This window comes from Pinus tabuliformis, chromosome 3_2, assembly GCF_031772625.1.
Source record: "Pinus tabuliformis cultivar Carrire ecotype Pingquan chromosome 3_2, CPIR1, whole genome shotgun sequence".
In the NCBI taxonomy this organism is placed as follows: Eukaryota; Viridiplantae; Streptophyta; class Pinopsida; order Pinales; family Pinaceae; genus Pinus; species Pinus tabuliformis.
In genome coordinates, this window is record NC_142302.1 from 1,086,251,670 (window position 1) to 1,086,271,710 (window position 20,041).

The window sequence follows — 20,041 nt, forward strand, 5'->3', positions numbered from 1 at the left end:
ATCATGATGGTCCTATAATTGGAGGGATTATTGATGTCACCGCTCTTGAAAAGAGGTATTGCCAGACTAGTTGTCCAATCTGTGGGGAGCCCTTGTTGTATGATGTTGTTGAAGATTTTTGTAATGTGAGGTGCAAGAATCTTTGAGCCCCACTTTAGATATTCTGCTTGGAGTTCAGCTAAGTCTTTTGCTTTTCCAACACCCAACTTCTTGATACCCATCTCTACCTCTTGTACCGTGAAGAGTTCAGTATCAGTGTTGACCAAGGGGGGAGGGTCAACCTTGGGAACTTTCTCATAGAGTTGTTTTGCATAGTCAAACCATTTAGAAGCTGTAATATTATTTCCAATTTGTATCTTTTTCGGTTGGAGCTCCTTCCAAAATAATTTGGGATTATTTTTCCCAAGGAAGATTAGTTCTTCCCTCCTTGAAACCATGAAATCAGCCTTTTTCTTGCTTAATAACTGCTTGTAAGATTTGAGCTTTATGTTATCCTTGTTTGACTCTTTCCACATTCTCCTTGCCTTTTTGCATTCCTCGTCAAACCAAGCATTAATCGGAAAGCAATTTGTTTTAGACTTCTTAATTTTTGTTCTTTTGCACTTTGCAAGTGCGCAATGAATTAAATTTACCATGGATATCATTAACTTCTAAATAGGTTTTTTAACAATACCATGGGCCAATACCCATAAGAGAAATAGGGAAAACAATCATAATACTATGGTTTGTCAATACCATGGGTCATCCATGCTTTTGATTATTATGCTATGGATCTAGGCTTTTAATTATTCCGTTACAACACCATGGCCATTGGCTTACCAATACCACACTCCCAAAAACCATAACTTATTTCAAAATCAAAATATTTTACAAATACTTTATTTTAATTTAATTTTATAACATTTTTGAGCTGAGGGGCTCATTCTACAGCCCAATGTGATGTGTGTGATGTGTAATGTTGTTCGTACGTCATCAAAGTTGAAATTTTGCTCATCTTAGTCAATAAAAATAAATAAATAACTATACAAAACATTTAAATAATGTCCACTCATTACAAAAAATTGCAGATGAAGAAATTGGATCCCTCTCGGCTCATGTTAGATCTGTATTTAAGATGGATCTCGGTCAAAAAGATAAAAATAAAAATAAAAAATAAAAATCTAAAAATAAAAATAAATAAATAACTATACAAAATATTTAAATAATGCCCACTTATAAAAAAATTGCATGTGAAGAAATTGGATCCCTCTAGGCTCAACTTAGATCCATATTTAAGATGGATCTGTGTTGGCTTAATTTTTTTTTTCTAAGTAAAGGCTACTGCTATATTAAGAAAAGAAAAATATGTACAGAGTTTAGATCTCGCGAGGAGGCCGAGGCCAATCCTCAAGCTGAAGAAGCTTGACAATTCTATCTATCTGCTTTAACTGAGTGTCAAAACAAAGTCCATAATCATCTGTGTTGGCTTAATTAAATCTAAAAGCAAAAATGTTATAATTACTTTTGAGGGATATCTAAACCCACCATCCTCACGACTACTAAAAATATTTCCATAGAGATTAAATCGAGGTTTTAATAAATAAAAAATGAGAATACTTTTATATATACAAATATGAAATTTATATAATATAAATAATATTATAAAGAACAACATGATGGATGCATTTTAACCAAAGATCTGAACAAAGAGGGAAAGAAAAGTGATTAAATGATTCTTTTAAGTTTTTTATTATTGTATTTTCTTCTACATGATTGATCCAAAATATAGGTTTAATATTTTACAACCAATTATGTTTTTTCTAATTTAGATACTTCCTTAAATAAAATACAATGGGATCATATTTAAGAGAGAGAGAGAGAGTGAGATGGAGGGGGAATAGAGTGGGGAGAGAGACATAGAGTTGAGAGAGACAGGGAGAGAGAGGAAGGAAGAGAGAGAGGAGGAGAGAGGGAGGGAGAGGGAGATGGATTTAGAGGGGGAAAGAACAAAGACATTGCGAGAGAGAGAGAGAGATATGGAATGAGGGAGAGAGGAGACGAGGGAAGGGAGAGAAAAGGAGAGGATAGAGACAGGGAAAGAAGGGGACGAGAGAGACAGGGAGACATAGATATGGAGGGGGGAGAGAGGGGGAGGGCGAGAAGGAGAGAGAGAGAGGGAGATAGTGACAGAGTTGGAGAGTGGAGAGAGAGAGTGTGTGTGATGGGGGAGAGAGATAGGGGGAGGTGGGAGAGAAAGGGAGAGAGAGGAAGGAAAAGAGAGGGGACTTAAGAGAGAGGAGAGGTAGGGGGGAGAGAGAGATGGAGTTGGAAGGGGTAAAGAGAGGGAGGGAAGAAAAAAAGACATTGAGAGATAAAGGTGGAGAGAGAGAGAGGAAGTGATAAGGGAGAGATGAAGATGGAATGAGGAAGAGAGGAGACAAGGGAAGGGAGGGAAAAGGAGAGGATAGAGATAGGGAAAGAAGGGGAAGAGAGAGACAGGAAAACATAGATATGGAGGGGGAGAGTGAAAATGAGAGATAGAGGGAGATAGTGACAGAGTTGGAGGGTGGAGAGAGAGAGAGTGTGTGATGGGGGGAGAGACATAGGGAGGTGGGAGAGAAAGAGAGAGAGAGGAATGAAGAGAGAGAGGAATTGAGAGAGAGGAGAGAGAGATGGAGTTGGAAGGGGAAAAAAGACATAGAGAGATGGAGGGAGGTATAGATTTAGATGACAGGGGGGGGCCAGGGGAGAGGAAATAAGAGAAAGATAAAGAAAGGGAGGGAGAGGTGGAGAGAGAAACAAAGGAGAGAGGGACGAGGGGAGAGAGAAGGATAGGAGGGAGATAGACACATAATAGAAGGTTGAGAGAGAGGAAAGAAGAAAGGGATACACAGAGACAAATACAGACATATAAGTTAGATCCAGAAAGTCATTAATATTTTGGTTTTTCACTAAAATAGATGTATTGATTTCAGTGTAGTTGATTGCTAATCCTATTTGATCGCTCGCACTAAATTCATTGATTTCAATGTAGATGTCGATTTCTAATCCTATTTAATACCTTAGACTAGATGCATTGATTTTAGTGTAGATGTTGATTTTTACTCCTGTTTGATTGCTTGCACTAGATGTATTGATTTTAGATGTTGATTTCTACTCTTGTTTGATTGCTTGCACTAGATGCATTGGTTTCAATGTAGATATTGATTTCTAATTGGATTTGATCGCTTGCACTAGATGCATTGATTCCAATGTAGATGTTGATTTCTACTCCTATTTGACCGCTTGCACTGGATGCATTAGTTTCAATGTAGATACTGATTTCTATTCCTATATGATTGCTTGCACTATATGCATTTATTTCAATATGAAAGTCAATTTCTAATCATATTTAATACCTTACACTAGATGCATTGATTGCACTGTAGATGTTGATTTCTACTCCTATTTGATTGCTTACACTTGATATATTGGTTTCAGTGTAGATATTGGTTTATAATCCTACTTGATTGCTTGCATTAGATGCATTGATTTTAGTGTAGATGTTGAATTCTAATTATATTTGATTGTTTGCACTAGATGTATTGATTTTAATGTAGATGTTGATTTATAATCCTATTTGATTGTTTGCACTAGATGCATTGGTTTTAGTGTAGATGTTGATTTATGATTTGATGCAACTAAATGTATGATGTACATTAATTTCAAAGTAATTAGATCAATAGTGTGAGTTGATTTTAGTATAAACACATTTGTGCCCCCTCCATCTATATCTCTACCTCCCATTGTCTCTCATTCTTTATCTCTTTATCTCACCCCCCCAAGCATACACATACTCTCTCTCCATATCTATCTCTCGCTCTCTCCCTCCTCTCTCTCTCTAACACTTCTCTCTCCATATCTATATCTCTTCCTCCCTCCCTATCTTTGTCTCTCTCTTATTCCCACCCCCTGCCGCCTCCCCTCCATCTATATCTCTATTTTACCCCCAAAACATATACACACTCTCTCAATGTAAGCCCATAAACATTATTCATGGCGTGAATTGACACTATGTGTTACAATGATTCAATCATAAATATAATACTTGATTTTTCATCCTAAATAAAATGTTCACTTACTTGAAATGTCTTCTTCCTGGAACTGTAAACTATTTGTAATTGGCTACATTCTTATTATTCTCATTTTTCATCATTCAACATTGTTAATCACTTTGCATTCAAACGTGGTATTAGAAAATAACTAATAGGTGCGACAATAAGAAAAATAGAAGAAAATAGTTTTAGATTGATCGTAATGAAGATTGTTTCTAATTCACTATATTCTTACTATTCACATTTTCTATCATTCAACATTGTTACATTATCACTTTGCACTTAAATTTTTTATTTCATCATTCAAGTTACTAACATTCAACAAAAAATAATTAAGCAACGTTAAAATAAAATTGACGAAATTAATCTTAGACATATTTGGCATATTTAAAATGATCAAAATTATTAGATGTTCAACAATTTTTGTATCACTGCATATGAAACTAACCTAGATTTATCTTAACCCCGGATCTATCAAGCACCGAAAGGAATCAAATCTTTAAGAAATACAAACCTTTCATCAAATTTTGCACTCAAGAAAAAAGTTTACACCTCAAGAGATTTAATACCTCTCTCTCAACACTTACAAATAAAAAATTAAAATGAATATAAACTAATACATACATAATAGTATGTGAGGATGAATACCACACCCTTTCCTCACTATGAAATACAATTTGATGAAAGTTGCTGTGATAACCTTTTCCATCAGCGGCAATTTGATTTGTGCGCGTCCTTTAACTTCCAATCCGTAGCCATTTACGATCGGTATCATCCAACTTGAAATCATAGAAACCCAACCTTAAATTTGAGCCCCTGAGATTTATAAGGCGCGGGCGCACGAGTGTCTTAAAAACTCAAGGAACTCGCCGGTCTCTGGATTTTGGAAAAACTTACATACATTCTATTTGCTGGTGGTGGGAGAGTGGCCAGTCTGGGAGGAAGAGGCGGATTTAGCAGCGCAAGCGTGGGAGAGCTAGAGGAAGGAGGAGGATAACAGTAAAAATGGCGGGGGAGAAGGGAGTGCCTCCAGAATTGGAGCTCGATGCCAAATGGGATGCCTGTCTCGATATTACTCTGCGGCGATTTGTCTACTCCTCCGCTGCTGGAGCGTGTTCGGCTCTGCTCCTGTTCAGTAAGTTTGATCTCAAAGCCCTACTGTATTTATTTATTCATTTTCTGGCCGAGAGTTTTGTCTATTGGAACCAGGGTTTTTGTCGATGGAAATGCAATGCCTCCGTGGGATTCGAACCGGGATTCGCAAGAATATCTTATTAATTAGCCAAAAAAACAGATCGGGGGTTGCTGTTATTCAGGCTATTTTCGTTTGTACGGGGTTTGCTGTTATATATTGTTGTTTAACTGTAGTTTGCATCTTTTTTCGAAATGTTATCAATGATGAAAAAAGGATGAGAGGATTGTGGGAATGGGAAAAAGTTTCGGCTGTATTTGTGTTTCATTCTCAAGGGGCAAGCGAACCTTAAATTTTGTGTTTGTTAATGTAAGGCGACATCAAAAAGACTAACCAGGGTTCGTGGTGAGGTACTCCAGTTTATTGATTAAACGATGTAAGTCCACATTAACGCAGTCGAAAGTATCTTGTTTGTAGCTGCACCTTGGATGTTTGTCCGAGATTGTGACAATCGTTCTTTATCACAATGCTGGTTGCAAGGTCTGTGTACAATATCTTTGACATTCTTGGCATTGCTGATACAATGTCTGCAATTACGTTTACTCTATGTTGCATGAGTTTTTGAAAAGTGGGATGTTGCATGAGTTTTTGAAAAGTGGGAACTTTGGGAACTTGGGTACGGATGTTTATAATGGCTAAAAGTTTCCCCAAAATTTACAGGAAATGGTTAATCTAGAGCAATAATATTATCTAATACAATTTTTTTTGGTTGTTGTAAGTTTATATAATAATCAAAATTGATATTGAATCAAAATATTTAAATATTAAAATCAATTAAACTATATAAATAATAAATATATAATCTCTTTTATATATAAATATATTCTCTGGGTGTCTCTCTCCTTGAGTCTCTCCTTTTTATATATATATATGAAATGTCAAGTTCATTATCACTTTTCTGACACATGACCGGTGTTTGAAACAATTACTAAAATCAATTTAAATATATTGTTGACACCTAATCCTTGTGATTGGGTGAATTATTGTAAATAGATAAATAGGAAATATGAATAGTCATTGGGAGATGAACTGAACAGTCTCTCCCTCATGTATATAATGAGGACCTACCTGATGGAATAATACAGTCAAATTATTTCTGCCTTATGGAGTTACTGCCTGGCCTGACATGGTATCAGAGCCAGCTCCTTTTTTAGCTCTCATGCTCCTTGTAACTCCTCTGTCTGCCATATTCCTTTACCTGCGCCCTCTGTCTGCCATATTCCATTATCTGCGCTCTGTCTGCCATATTCCTTTACCTGCGCTCTCTGTCTGCCAGAAGGCGACTGTCCATAAACGTTTGCTGTTCTGCCATATTCCTTTACCTGCGCTCTCTGTCTGCCAGAAGGCGACTGTCCACAAATGTTTGCTGTTCTGATTGGTTTCATAAAAAAAGGCGCCGTTGGATTGTCCATACTATGATTGTGCTTGACATCATCTCTAATTTTTGAATCCCGCATGCCCTCCATTGCCGACAAAAGAGATCTTTAGGAACCCTAAACGCACCCTGTGCGCACACCATCGCTACCCCAAACATCAACGCCGAAATGAGCATAGCCTTGACGCTTGTCATGAAGACGATAACAATCGTAAGGACCGTCAGGATCCCCAACACCTCCCGCTCGCTGTAGGTTCTATCGAGTAGAAGCAGGGGCTCCCTCCTCAACAGATAAAGGAAGATCCAGCCCCCTTGGAGCGCAATGAGGAGGAAAAATCGACACAGGGTTGGACAGAAGGCTGAAAGCGAGGACGCCAGAGAGCAAGAGGAGGTAATTCACGCGGAAGTATGTCCAGTTCTTGCGGACCCTGGTGACCGCTTTTGCCATGGACGCGGGCTTTGCCAAGGAGTTGCGGTCTACGAGCTCTGGCCAGAACCGAGACCTCGTTCTAGTGGTGGCGCTGCCCGGACGGGTACTTTTGAATGGTGTTGAAATTTAAACTATGATAGTATATGCGTGTTAGCCTTTTTTCACATTGCCTTTTATATGATGGACATGGCATATAACAGATTAAAATGTTATATGCGGTGAAGATTTTTAGCGCAGTGAAATTCTATTCACGCCTTCCAATGGTCAATGGTATATGAATGGCGTAGCGGAATTCTATTTCTGCTCCGGTTTTGGATGGTTTTAATACACTGTTGTTTTCATACATACACTGGTATATATAATGTTTGGTGTGGCTACTATTTTCATATAGGCTATATTCCATATATACCACGCTGTTGGGCTACCATAGTGTTGTTTTCATAAAGCTGTTTTCAAAGTGACTAACATAGTTAACGCTCCTGCGTTTGACTGTGTTTAATATATTGTTTGAGGCCAGAATACACTTTGATATCAGAATCATTTTTTTTAGCAGCAGAAGCTTTTTTTTCTCCACAAAAGCACTTTTTTTTGCCAATAGAAGTATTTTTACAACTCTCGGATTTTACAATGCATTCAATCATATCTATGGTGGGAATAGTTCTCACTGGCAAGGAGAACTATCCTGAATGGTCTCGGATGATAAAACACACCCTCATTTTCAATGAGTTGTGGAAAGGAGTGTGTGTCGGAGACGGAGACAATGAACCAGTACATCCTACCTCAGACAAAGAGCTCGTCATTTGGGAAAACAAGAACAACAAAGCTTATGCATTAATTGCAGCATATGTAAATGAAGAGGTGAGTCGCCATATTTCGTCATATTCAACTGCCTTTGAAGCCTTACAAAAGCTAAAAGAACTCTATGACTCACATTCTGCACTTGAAGTTGTTCAACTCATGATTAAACTCTTCACTTTTGAACTGCAAAATAATGATCCTCTTGCTCTCGCATCTGAAGTAAAGTCTATAATGCATGATATCAAATCCACTAAGGTTGAATTGGATATTCCTCTTATCGCTTTTCTCAAGGCACTTTATCCTACTTACTCCAATTATCTTGAGTCATTGCAAGCAAATGGAAATCTCAAAGATAACCTTTGACTCTCTTGTGAAAAAGTTTGTTGAAAGAGAGAAAGCTTTTGGAAAGAAGACAGCCCTTGAATCTTCTGAAGAGGCTGTGTGCCTTGCTCATGAAGAAAAGCATCCTGTTCAAGATTCTACAAGAGGAAGAGGTGGTCGAAGAGGAAGAGGAAGATATTTCAGAGGCAGGGGGGGCAGACATTCTCAAGGAGAAAAGGCAGATTTGCACCGCATACGCTGCAAAAAAAATGGATCACAAGATGCCTCTACATGCAAGCTACCATGGGACAAAATTGAGCAGAAAAGAAACCAACAGAAAGGTAAAACTGATGATACAGACAAAGGTAAAGTACTTGAATCCGCTCACTATGTTGTGGCACAATGTAACATTGGAGTAAATGAAGATTTATTTAATGCTTCACTTGCTTCTTGGAAAAATGATTGGTTGCTTGATTCAGGAGCAACCTGCCACATGACTCATAGAAAAGATTTTTTTGAAGATTTTACTGACAATGTTGATGGAGCAGTATACTTTGCAGATCAATCAAAAATCAAACCATCAGGGCTTGGCACAATCAGGCTTAAACTGCCTGGTCTTCCAAACTTTCTTCTGCATCATGTTCTATATCTCCCACAGCTCAAGAGGAACTTGCTGTCCTTGGTCCACATCCGCCAGCAAGGTCACTCCATTCATATGTTTGATGGCAAGCTTGAGGTAAGAAAAACATCTGACCACTCACTTGTCATGAGGGGAATAGAAGAAGAAAGGCTTATCAAGCTGCAAAGAACCTCTGCTCATGCACAACATTTCTCATACAGTTCTCATCATGAAGAAGGTACACTTCCATCAAGTTTATTATGGCATGCTAGATTTGGACATTTGAACTATGACAGTCTCCACTTGTTGAAGAAAAATGGTGTTGCTGGTTTGCCTACAATTCCTAGGAAACTTAAGCAATGTGATGCTTGCATTCTAGGAAAGCATAGCAAACAGTCTTTTCATGATTCGCATTCAAGAGCACATAGAAATCATTCATTCAGATTTATGTGGTCCAATGGCTGTTCCTTCCGCAAATGGAAATAAATATATCATGACATTTATTGATGACTACACCAGAATGTGTTGGGTTTATTTATTGAAGAACAAATCTGACGCTTTTCAAACATTCAAGAATTTTCATAAATGGATTGAAAATGATGCACAATCTCATATTGGGTCTATTCGCACTGATAATGGAAAAGAATATACATCAAATGAATTTGAAAACTATCTTCGCCAACATGGGATCAAACATCAAACAACTGTGCCTTATAATCCCCAACATAATGGTGTAGCTGAAAGAATGAATAAGACAATCTTAAATATGGTACGATCCATGCTCTTCTTCAAAAATGTAAAGATAATGTTTTGGGCTGATGCTGTTCTCTGTGCTGCATATATAAAGAATAGATGTCCATCTAATGCTATTAGAAACAAGACTCCATATGAAATGTGGTATGGACATGTTCCTTCGGTAAAGCATCTCAGGGTCTTTGGTTCCACCTGTTATGCCTTGATACCAAAGGTACATAGAAACAAACTTGGTGCTAGAAGTCGTAAGTGTATCTTTCTGGGATATTCAAACACCTCCAAAGCACAACGCCTCTATGATGAAGTAAATAAGAAATTTGTTGTATCTAGAGATGTAATTTTCCTTGAATCATCCAAAACTGACAATGTTGTTGAGCGGCAACTTGATTGCTTGGATAGATTCGCAAAAGCAAAATCATTTCAAGAATTTGATAATCAGATTCCACATCTTGAAGGGGGGACTCCTATACTAGATCAACATGTGGAATCTTCTTTTGAAGAACACTCTCCCCCGCATGAAACTCCAACAACGGATGATGCTTTAAGTGATGTGATTGATAGAATTGGGAGACTCAATCTCGATTCAGTCCCAACTCAATCAATGGAGCAGCTTGGACCATCTAAAAAAGGTCCCCCAAAGTGGGTGACAAAGACACTTGAAAGTGTTCATCCTGATGTAGTTGGAAAGACAGGAACCAGAAATTCAAACCGGCAAAATGGAGGTGATGTAGATGACTCTAATTCACCTGTTGATATGGATGTTTCTTATGATTGTGAATTAAACTTGTCTACAGATTTTGAACCAACTTCCTTCAAAGGAGCTGCTTCTCATGATGAATGGAAAGAAGCGATGCAAAAGGAGTATGATGCCCTCATAAAGAATGGCACTTGGAAGCTGGTTGATCCTCCATTAGGAACCAAACCAATTGGCTGCAAGTGGGTCTACAAGAACAAGTATAAAGCTGATGGCTCACTTGAAAAGCACAAAGCTAGGTTTGTGGAAAAAGGTTTTGCACAGAAGGAAGGGGTCGATTATGAGGAGACTTTTGCCCCCACAACAAAATGGGCTACCATCCGGACACTCTTTGCACTAGCAACTCAGAATGATTGGAAAGTCCATCAAATGGATGTAAAAACTGCTTTCTTGAATGGAGATTTAAAAGAGAATGTTCTTATGTCCTAGCCTGAAGGATTTGTTGTGAAAGGACATGAACATAAAGTATGCAAACTTGTGAAGTCCTTGTATGGCCTCAAACAAGGACCGCGAGCCTGGTATGAAAAACTAACTGAGCATCTTCTGAAACTCAATTTCAAACATTTTGATCTTGATGATGCAACTTTATTTGTCAAGAAAGTTGGCAAAACAGTTGTATATCTTGTGGTATATGTAGATGATCTTTTGATGACAGGGAACAATGAAAGCTACATTGCATCCATAAAGAAGGAATTGGGGAAAAGTTTTGAAATGATTGATTTGGGCTATGTTCATTGCTATCTTGGCATTGAAGTAACCCAACATCCAAAGTCCATATTTCTTTCTCAAAAGAAATACATTGGAGATCTGTTGAACAGGTTTGGCATGACATAGTGTAATCCTCTTGCTACTCCAATGGAACAAAACTTAAAGCTCACATCTATTGAAGGAAAAGAATTTGAGGATGCAACAAAGTATAGACAGCTGGTAGGAAGTCTCAACTACCTAACTACTACCAAACTAGACATTTCGTTTGTTGTTGGAATCCTCTTCAGGTTTATGCAAAAACCTTGTGAAGGACATTGGTCTGCTGCAAAAAGAGTTCTAAGGTACTTGAAGGGAACTCAAGACTTTGGAATCAAGTATATACAGGTGGACGACTTCAGTTTGATTGGATACTTTGATTCAGACTTCGATGGAGACAAAGAAACTGGGGTATCAACTTCAGGATATGCTATGAGTCTTGGATCAGGAGCTGTCTCCTGGAGATCACGCAAACAATCAGTTTCAGCAGATTTCACAACAGAAGCAGAATACGTGGCAACAACTGAAGCAACAAAAGAAATTGTGTGGCTCAGGAAAATTCTTGAAGATTTGCAGGTAAAACAAGTACAATCAACTCCACTCATGATTGACAATACCTCTGCAATAAAGTTGGCCAAGAACCCAAAGTTCCATGATCGAATGAAGCACATCAATACTAAATATCATCTGATTTGGCATCGTGTTGAGGCCAAAACAATCCATCTCCGTCATTGTTCCACAAATGAGCAAATTGTAGACATCTTCACCAAAGCTCTTGGAAGGGAAAAGCTTGAACGATTAAGAATGATGCTTGGACTCACCAACATCCCTTCAGATTAAGGGGGGGAATGTTGACACCTAATCCTTGTGATTGGGTGAATTATTGTAAATAGATAAATAGGAAATATGAACAGTCATCGGGAGATGAACTGAACAGTCTCTCCCTCATGTATATAATGAGGACCTACCTGATGGAATAACACAGTCAAATTATTTCTACCTTATGGAGTTACTGCCTGGCCTGACATATATAATCTATTATATATATAAATATATTCTTTGGGTGTCTCTCTCCTTGAGTCTCTCCCTTTTATATATATTTATATATATATGAAATGTGAAGTTCATTATCAGTTTTCTGACACATGACCAATCTTTGAAACAATATGGCTTAAAAATACAAGGGAACAATTTTACATATGTTTCTCTAGTTATTCTTAAGAGAAAAAAAACAAAGCAACTCTAATGTTTAAGCATTGACTGCCACATACAATATGCGCACACAATCTTCTGTGATATATATACATAAACAAAAGAAATACTCATCACCATGACATCCTAGATATTGCAATTTGCCCTTACATCGACATGCCACATGCTTCCTTAACCCATCAAGAGATTGCTTCAGTTTCTCAATTAAGGATATCTTTGGCCTTTCTTCCTGCGAAGGTTTCAATATAGGCTCATGTTTTGTGGGTAGTTCAACATATTTCTCTACAAGTTTTGTATTCTCCAATTCCAAGGAACGTCGGAACTCCAAAAAAACAGTCTTCAAAGCTCCCAGAACTTTCCCCAAGTCCCATTGCAACTCCCGCTGAAAAAGTGACATTCCCATATAGTTCCGAAGCTCCCGAGAGCGCGGAAACTATTAGAACGAGTTTCCCACCTCTCGGAAGCAGTTCCAGTGTAACAGAGCGATTTACTGTATTTAGGCAAACGGTTGGAAAATATTTTGAATTCAATAGCATTGAAATCTGTTTGTAAACTTCAATAATCAAGTCATGATTGTATTAGGAGATGAGAGAAGTGAAATGCTTTACATCCCGGACGGGGTGGGTCAGATCTTGACCACTTCATGTTTGTGTGTAAATGATGCATTGAATGTGGACACTAGCACACGCCCATCTAAAGCAATATTTAATATGCACCTCACGCCTGTGAAGCTCCAGGTTGTATATCTTGAGTTAATACAGATGATGCATCAATTAATGTATCTCGAGCTTCACTGCCTTGAGCTGTATGATATATATCAGACCCAGATTTAGATAGTCCTGTGTTAGTCGAGAATCATCTCTGAGAACATGCACTGTATATGGTGCTACGAGTAGCTCGACAACACACGTACAAAGGTGTAGATATAACAACTGTTCAGATTTGAGGCTCACCTATTAGTTTCCTTCTAGTGCTATATTAACCTAGAAGAGTAAATCCATTCTCTGAAAATGCAAAATATTGCAAACGAGCAAGATGGAGTGAAAACTTTACTGTAATAGCCAGATGGACCTAATCCTTAACTGATCTGTGCCATCCCCATATCTATATCTTGTAACTTATTACATAAGCTTTTTGAAGGGAAGCTGTGGCATATAGAATACATGGTATGTCTTATAGTAGAATACCGCCGGGATGTATGTATTTTTGTTTGTTTGTTTCTCGAGGAATCGATGACTAGGTTAGGCTGATTGTTTGTTTCTAAAGGAATCGATGACTAGGCTGATACTCATGTGACATGGTGTCGACTCTAACTATTAATTCATTAATAATTACAGCTCATCCTCCTCATGTTTGCGGTATGTTGTTATTTTTGTTATTTAACTCTAACTTGCATCTATATTTCATTAGTAATTGCATCTCATCGTCCTCGTGTTTGGGGTATGCTGTTATTTTTGTTGTTTAACTCTAACTTGCATCTATTTTTTAAGTGCTGTTAATGATGGAAAAAAGGAAGAGAGGATTGTGGGATTCGGAAAAAGTTTCGGCTGTATTTGTGTTTCATTCTCAAGGGGCAAACGAACCTTAAATTTTGTGTTTGTAAATGTAAGTCCACAACAAAAGGCCAAACCAGGGTTCGTGGTGAGGCACTCCGGTTTATTGAATAAACAATGAAAGCCCAAATTAACGCAGTTGAAAGTATCTTGTTTGTTCCTGTGCCTTGGATGTTTATCCGAGATTGGTATATTCGTTCTGCATCACAATGCTGGTTGCAAGGTCTGTGTACAATATCTTTGACATCCTTGGCATTGTTGATACAATGTCTGCAATCACATTTACTATATTTGGGCAAGCTGTTGGACAAGATTTTGAATTCAATAGCATTGAAATCTGTTTGTACAATGTAAACTTCAATAATAAAGTCATCATTGTACTGAGAGATGAGAGAAGTGAAATGCTTTACATCCCGGACGGGGGTGGGTCAGATCCCTGATTACTTCATGTTTGTGTGTAAATGATGCATTGAATGTGGACACTAGCACACACCCATCTAAAGCAATATTTAATATGCACCTCACGCTTGTGAAGATCCAGGTTGTATATCTCGAGTTAGATAGTTCTGTGCTAGTCGAGAATCATCTTGGAGAACATGCACTATATATGGTGTTGTGAGTAGCTCGACAACCACACGTACGAAGGTGTGGATATAACAACTATTCAGATTTGAGGCTCACCTATTAGTTTCCTTCTAGTGCTATATTAACTTAGAAGAGTAAATCCATTCTCTGAAAAGTGCAAAATATTGCACACGAGCAAGATGGAGCGAAAACTTTATTGTAATAAAGTGCCAGATGTACCTAATCCTTAACTGATCTGTGACGGGGTGGGTCGGATCTCTGATCCCTTCATGTTTGTGTGTAATTGATGCATCAAATGTGGACGCTAGCACACGCCCATCTAAAGCAATATTTAATATGCACCTGGCGCTTGTGAAGGTCAAGGTTGTATATCTCGAGTTAGATAGTTCTGTGCTAGTCGAGAATCATCTTCGAGAACATGCACTGTATATGGTGCTGTGAGTAGCTCGACAACACACGTACGAAGGTGTAGATATAACAACTATTCAGATTTGAAGCTCGCCTATTAGTTTCCTTCTAGTTCTATATTAACCTAGAAGGGTAAATCCATTCTTCGAAAAGTGCAAAACATTGCACACGAGCAAGATGGAGCGAAAACTTTACTGTAGTAAAGTGCCAGATGGACCTAATCCTTAATTGATCTGTGCCACCCCTATATCTTGTAACTATTTACATAAGCTTTTAAAGGGAAGCTATGGCATATATAATACATGGTATGTCTTATAGAATACAACTCGGATCTATGTTTTTGTTTATTTGTTTTGTCTATAGGAATCGATGACTAGGTTGGGCTGGGGTGGGTTTTGATCGACTTATGTGTGCACAGGTCATGACACTATTTTTAATAGTCTTTTTGGGTGCAATCACACGTTTGGTGACTACCTGGCTTCAGGGCTAGGCCCTCAGAGAAAATGAACTTTGCTCAAGGATGAAAAATTCCACATTTTCCACCATTCAATCCAACCCTTTAGTCACCAAGATCTACTTTTATAGTAATCGGAAATAAGGATTGGAATATGAAAATAGAAACAGGGCTAGAAACATGAACCTGAACATGAAACATGAACCTGAATCCCTACCCAACAAATATTATTCTAATAAAATTGATTAACGATGTACTAATAGTAGCGTCAAGAGTCAAGATATGAATATGAATGGGAATAAGGAGAATGAGAAAAAAATGAAAAATGCGTCTCGTAATCAAGTTTATGAGCAATAGACTGGGATTATATAAAGGCAAAGAGAGGCAACTATGAATTGAGTACTATTGAAACACAAGAATGCGGTGTAGCGCATGTATCATACTTTTATAGTCACCCCTCGAACAAATGATTTGTAAAACTAGGAATTTATGAGTATAATAAAAAGGATTTATTCAAAAAAGGAAAAAGAGCATTCCCTATGCCATAATTTGTTAATTTATGGTATGTTTTATGCTTAGTGCAGTTTACTTCGATTTCTTCTTACTACTTACTATTTAGCAATCACATAAACATCAAGTAAAATGCTGATAAAACATTAATAGATCGATAGAAAACAAGCCAAGACAAGAGACACAAGATGTGGTGGCTAGCCAGGGACAAACCCCAATGCGGGGAAACCCTTTGATCAATTCTTCTTTAATCTTCAATAGTTCAGCAGAGAGAATTAGTACAAATTCAACAATCTGTAATTTTTTGACAGCGGCAGCAAACTCTAAATCAACGAAGTCAACTCTAGTCAAACAGCCTCGGATTGACCTCTAGTCAACTTTGAAGAACTTGGTCTTCAACAACAAACTTCGGTAGCCCAAAACAATCCTTGGTGAACGGTCAAAATAGCAGTTAAAGATCAGCAGTCTGCGGTCGGCCCTAACCAGTCAACACTGGTCAACACTTTGGTCAATGTTGTTCAACGCAGCACCCAAACAACATGCACAGGTCAGCCTTTGGTCAACACTTCATTTAGCAGCCCAACACTTGGTCAATGCAGCCCTAGAAAAGTCAATGCTGCCCTAAACAGAAAATGTGTCCTTCCTCTTGCACGTGTGAGAGAAGCTCCTCCTTCGCTGGCCCAATGAGATGAGGAGAGAAAAGATGACTGTTGAGATGATGATGAAATGAGGCACAATGTCTCCTTGCTTTATATGCAATGTTGAGGTAAAGCTGGGGGTGTGCCCCATACTTAAACACTTTATCTTGCTGGCCGACCTTGACAAATTGTCAAATATATACAAATAAATTCATATCTCCATAAATACACGTTGGAATCGAATGATCGTTAGATCAATCCTACACCTCTCGACGAGAGGAATCAAAGAAAAATATCAGCTGCCATAAATAAGATGACCCACATGGAGTTTGGCCCTAGTTGCCAATTTTAACACTCCCTCTCAACTAGGGAGAACTCCATCTGCTAATCCGTCTGATCGTCGATACTATCTCTGCCATCAAATGCACTGCCCTGCACTGCTCTGCTTTGCTCTGCTGAACTATGAAGAAGAAGAAATGATCGAGGATGTATCATACCATCCTCTACTGACCCGAAGTCAGTCCCAGAGAGTGTGTCATACCACTCTCACTGATCCCAGATCAGTTTCATTGATCCCAGATCAATGGAGGTCATCCTAGCATAGGGAGTACGGTAGATACAACGATGCGTCCATCGATAGTACTACTATGGTCCCTAACCCCATTTCCCTGCTCATTGATCAGATGAGAGGTACTTTCCATGAGTCCAAGACGGCATGGGTAGGATGCCTAGACAGGGGAACTAATCATCTTGTCCCTAAGTCACCATGGGGTATCATAGGGGAAGGTTGAACCTTTCACCTTGTACATAGCGCACCACTAGGGGAGGGTGAGTCGCCCTGTGGTTGCATGTCGCTCCAATAAGTACCCCAAGCCATCCAGAGCTCCCAGAGCTCAATGTATGCATCATACACGACCCTCATAAGAGGGTCTCTCAAAGACACCAAGTCGTTCTCGGAAAGTCAAGAATTTGACCTTTCCCAGGGGCTTTGTCAAAATGTCGGCGACCTGCTCATTTGTATCGATATGTTGGAGCCTTATTGCTCTCCTCTGCACCATATCCCGCATATAGTGGTACTTGATATCGATATGCTTGGAGCGATCATGAAATATAGGATTCTCTGATAAACGAATCCTGCTTTGGTTGTCGCACAGGATCACGGTAGTATCCAATGTAATTGAAGAGCTTCCGCAACCAGACCGCCTCACAAGAGGCCATACTCGCAGCAATGTACTTTGCCTCAACGGTGCTCAAAGCTATCGGCTTCTGCTTCCTACTCATCCAGGATATCGAGGCAGATACCAAAGAGAAACAACACCCGAAAGTGCTCTTTCGGTCCACCACACTGTTTGCCCAATCAGCATCTGTATATCCATGTAGTCTCACATCTCCGGCAATGTATCTTAACCCATGAGTGGTTGTGCCACGAAGGTATCTCAATAGATTCTTGGCAACAATCCAATGTGTGTGGTGAGGCTCAACCATATGTTGACTCAACGTGTTGACTGCAAAACATATATTTGGACAGGAGTTCACCGAGAACATCAATTCTCTGATGAGTTGACGATACTCGGTAGCATTTTGTAGAACATGTCCGGCAGCACTACTGCTTAACTTCTTGAAGTCAAGCTCCATCGGGGTAGTCACGGGCTTGCAGTCCACCATATCGAATCTCTCCAATATCTTCACCACATATTTTCTTTGAGAAAGGAAAATCTCCCCTGGCTTTTGCCAAACTTCTAGTCCTAGGAAATAGTTCATTAGTCCTAGGTCCTTCATCTCAAACTTAGAAGCCAACTCCCTCTTACATTTGCGAATGAGAGGGTCTGCACCTGTTAGAAAGAGGTCGTCAACGTACAACACCAGTATGAGAGGTTTGTCATCTTCAACCTTAAAGTAAATGTTAGGGTTGACTTCACTCCTAGTGAATTCCAACTTCATCAAGTAGCTATTGATCCTCTCATACCAAGCTCAGGATGCTTGCTTCAGCCCATAAAGGGATTTCTTCAACCTGCACACGTGAGATTCCCGATCATGAATCTCAAATCCTTCGGGTTGTTCCACATAGACTTCCTCTTTGATTGAACCATGCAAGAACGCGGTCTTGACATCCATCTGATGTAGGTTCCATCCTTGCGAAGTAGCAAGGGCTATGATCGAGCGGATGGTGGTATATCGGGCAACAGGTGCAAATATCTCGTCATAGTCTATACCTTCCTTTTGAGAGAAGCCACGAGCGACAAAACGAGCCTTATACTTTTCAACACTTCCATCAGCTCCATGCTTTATCTTGTAAATCCATTTCGAAGTGACAACTGCTTTGTCCTGGGGTCTGGGGACCACATCCCAGACATCGTTCTTCATGATGGACTCATATTCCTCAGTAGCATCCTTCCATACTTGATGCTTGACAACTTCTGCGAACGATGAAGGCTCATTTTTAAAGATCGTGCTCATGATGGTCAAGTATCCCTGATACCTGGACGGCTTCTTACTTTCACGGAAAGTCCCTCTGGGTGCAATGTGTCCTTCGGCATCATCAAGTGTCCACATGAGCCATGAAGGCCTCTTCCTAGAAGAGAAAGTGTTAATTTTAGGTATGTTCTATGCTTAGAGCAATTTATTTCAATTTTCACAGTTAGCTCAATATTCTTTCCAGATTAGCAATCACATTAGCATTAAAGTAAACTGCAGATAGAACATAAACATAAATCGTAGAAGACAAGCCAAGACAAGAGGACACAAGATGTGGCGCTAGCCAGGGACAAATCCCAATGTGGGGAAACCCTTGATCAATTCTTCTTATATGTTCTTCAATAGTTCAGCAGAGAGAGAGAGAGATAGTACGTTCACAACAGAAGTCAACACTTTGACTTATCTAGGTAAGAGCATAGGTAATCTCTAAGAAGATGATACATGAGATCAGTTGAAGACATGCTGCTTCAACTGATTCTCCAAGGTGACTCATTCACCTATCGTTGTGCTGCATTTCGTCATCATGCTGCACCTCACCGCGTTGCACCATGTTGCACCCATCATCACTATGCTGCATATCATCTCGCTTCATTAATCATGACTGTACCCATCGTTGTACTGCATTATGTGCCATTGTTGCACCATGTTTCCATCCTGACCTATGTGTTGGTTGCACTTTGCTTGCTTGTTGTCCCTTGCTTGCTTGTTGTCCCTAGCATGCTTGTTGTCCTTTGCTTGCTTGTTGTCCCATGCTAGTTGTTCCTTGCATGCTAGCTGTAACATTGCATGCTTGGTGTATTTGTTGCTAAGTACCATACAACTGTCCCAATGTTAGTTAGTTGTCCCTTGCATGCTGTTTTCCTTCGGAGACAGATGCTCCGGCTGTTCCCGCAGTTCCCGGCAGTTCTAGCTCTTCTCGGCAGTTCCGGTTGTTTCCGATAGTTCTGGTTTTTTCGACTTTGCCGACTTTTCTTGCAGTTCAGGCTTTTCCAGCGTTTTGGGCTTTTCCGGCATTTCCAGCAGTACGAATTTTCCGACAGTTCGGCTTTTCCGGTATTTCCGTCTTTTTCGACAGTTCCGGTAGTTTCGACTTTTCCGGTTTTTTGGCAGTTCCGGTAGTTCCGACTTTTCCAGCAGTTCCGACTTT

At 39.3% G+C, this 20,041-nt stretch overlaps 1 protein-coding gene across 1 annotated transcript in view; it reads left to right on the forward strand.

Moving 5' to 3' along the window:
• Positions 1-4,783: 4,783 nt before the first annotated feature.
• LOC149184456 (MICOS complex subunit MIC10-like) overlaps positions 4,784-20,041 on the forward strand; it is a 119,950-nt gene continuing 104,692 nt past the window's right edge. The window contains exon 1 of the mRNA XM_089417492.1: positions 4,784-5,208. Within this exon, the coding sequence (XP_089273618.1) occupies positions 5,079-5,208 (130 nt within the window). The 5' untranslated portion in view covers positions 4,784-5,078. The remainder of the gene's footprint in view (positions 5,209-20,041) is intronic.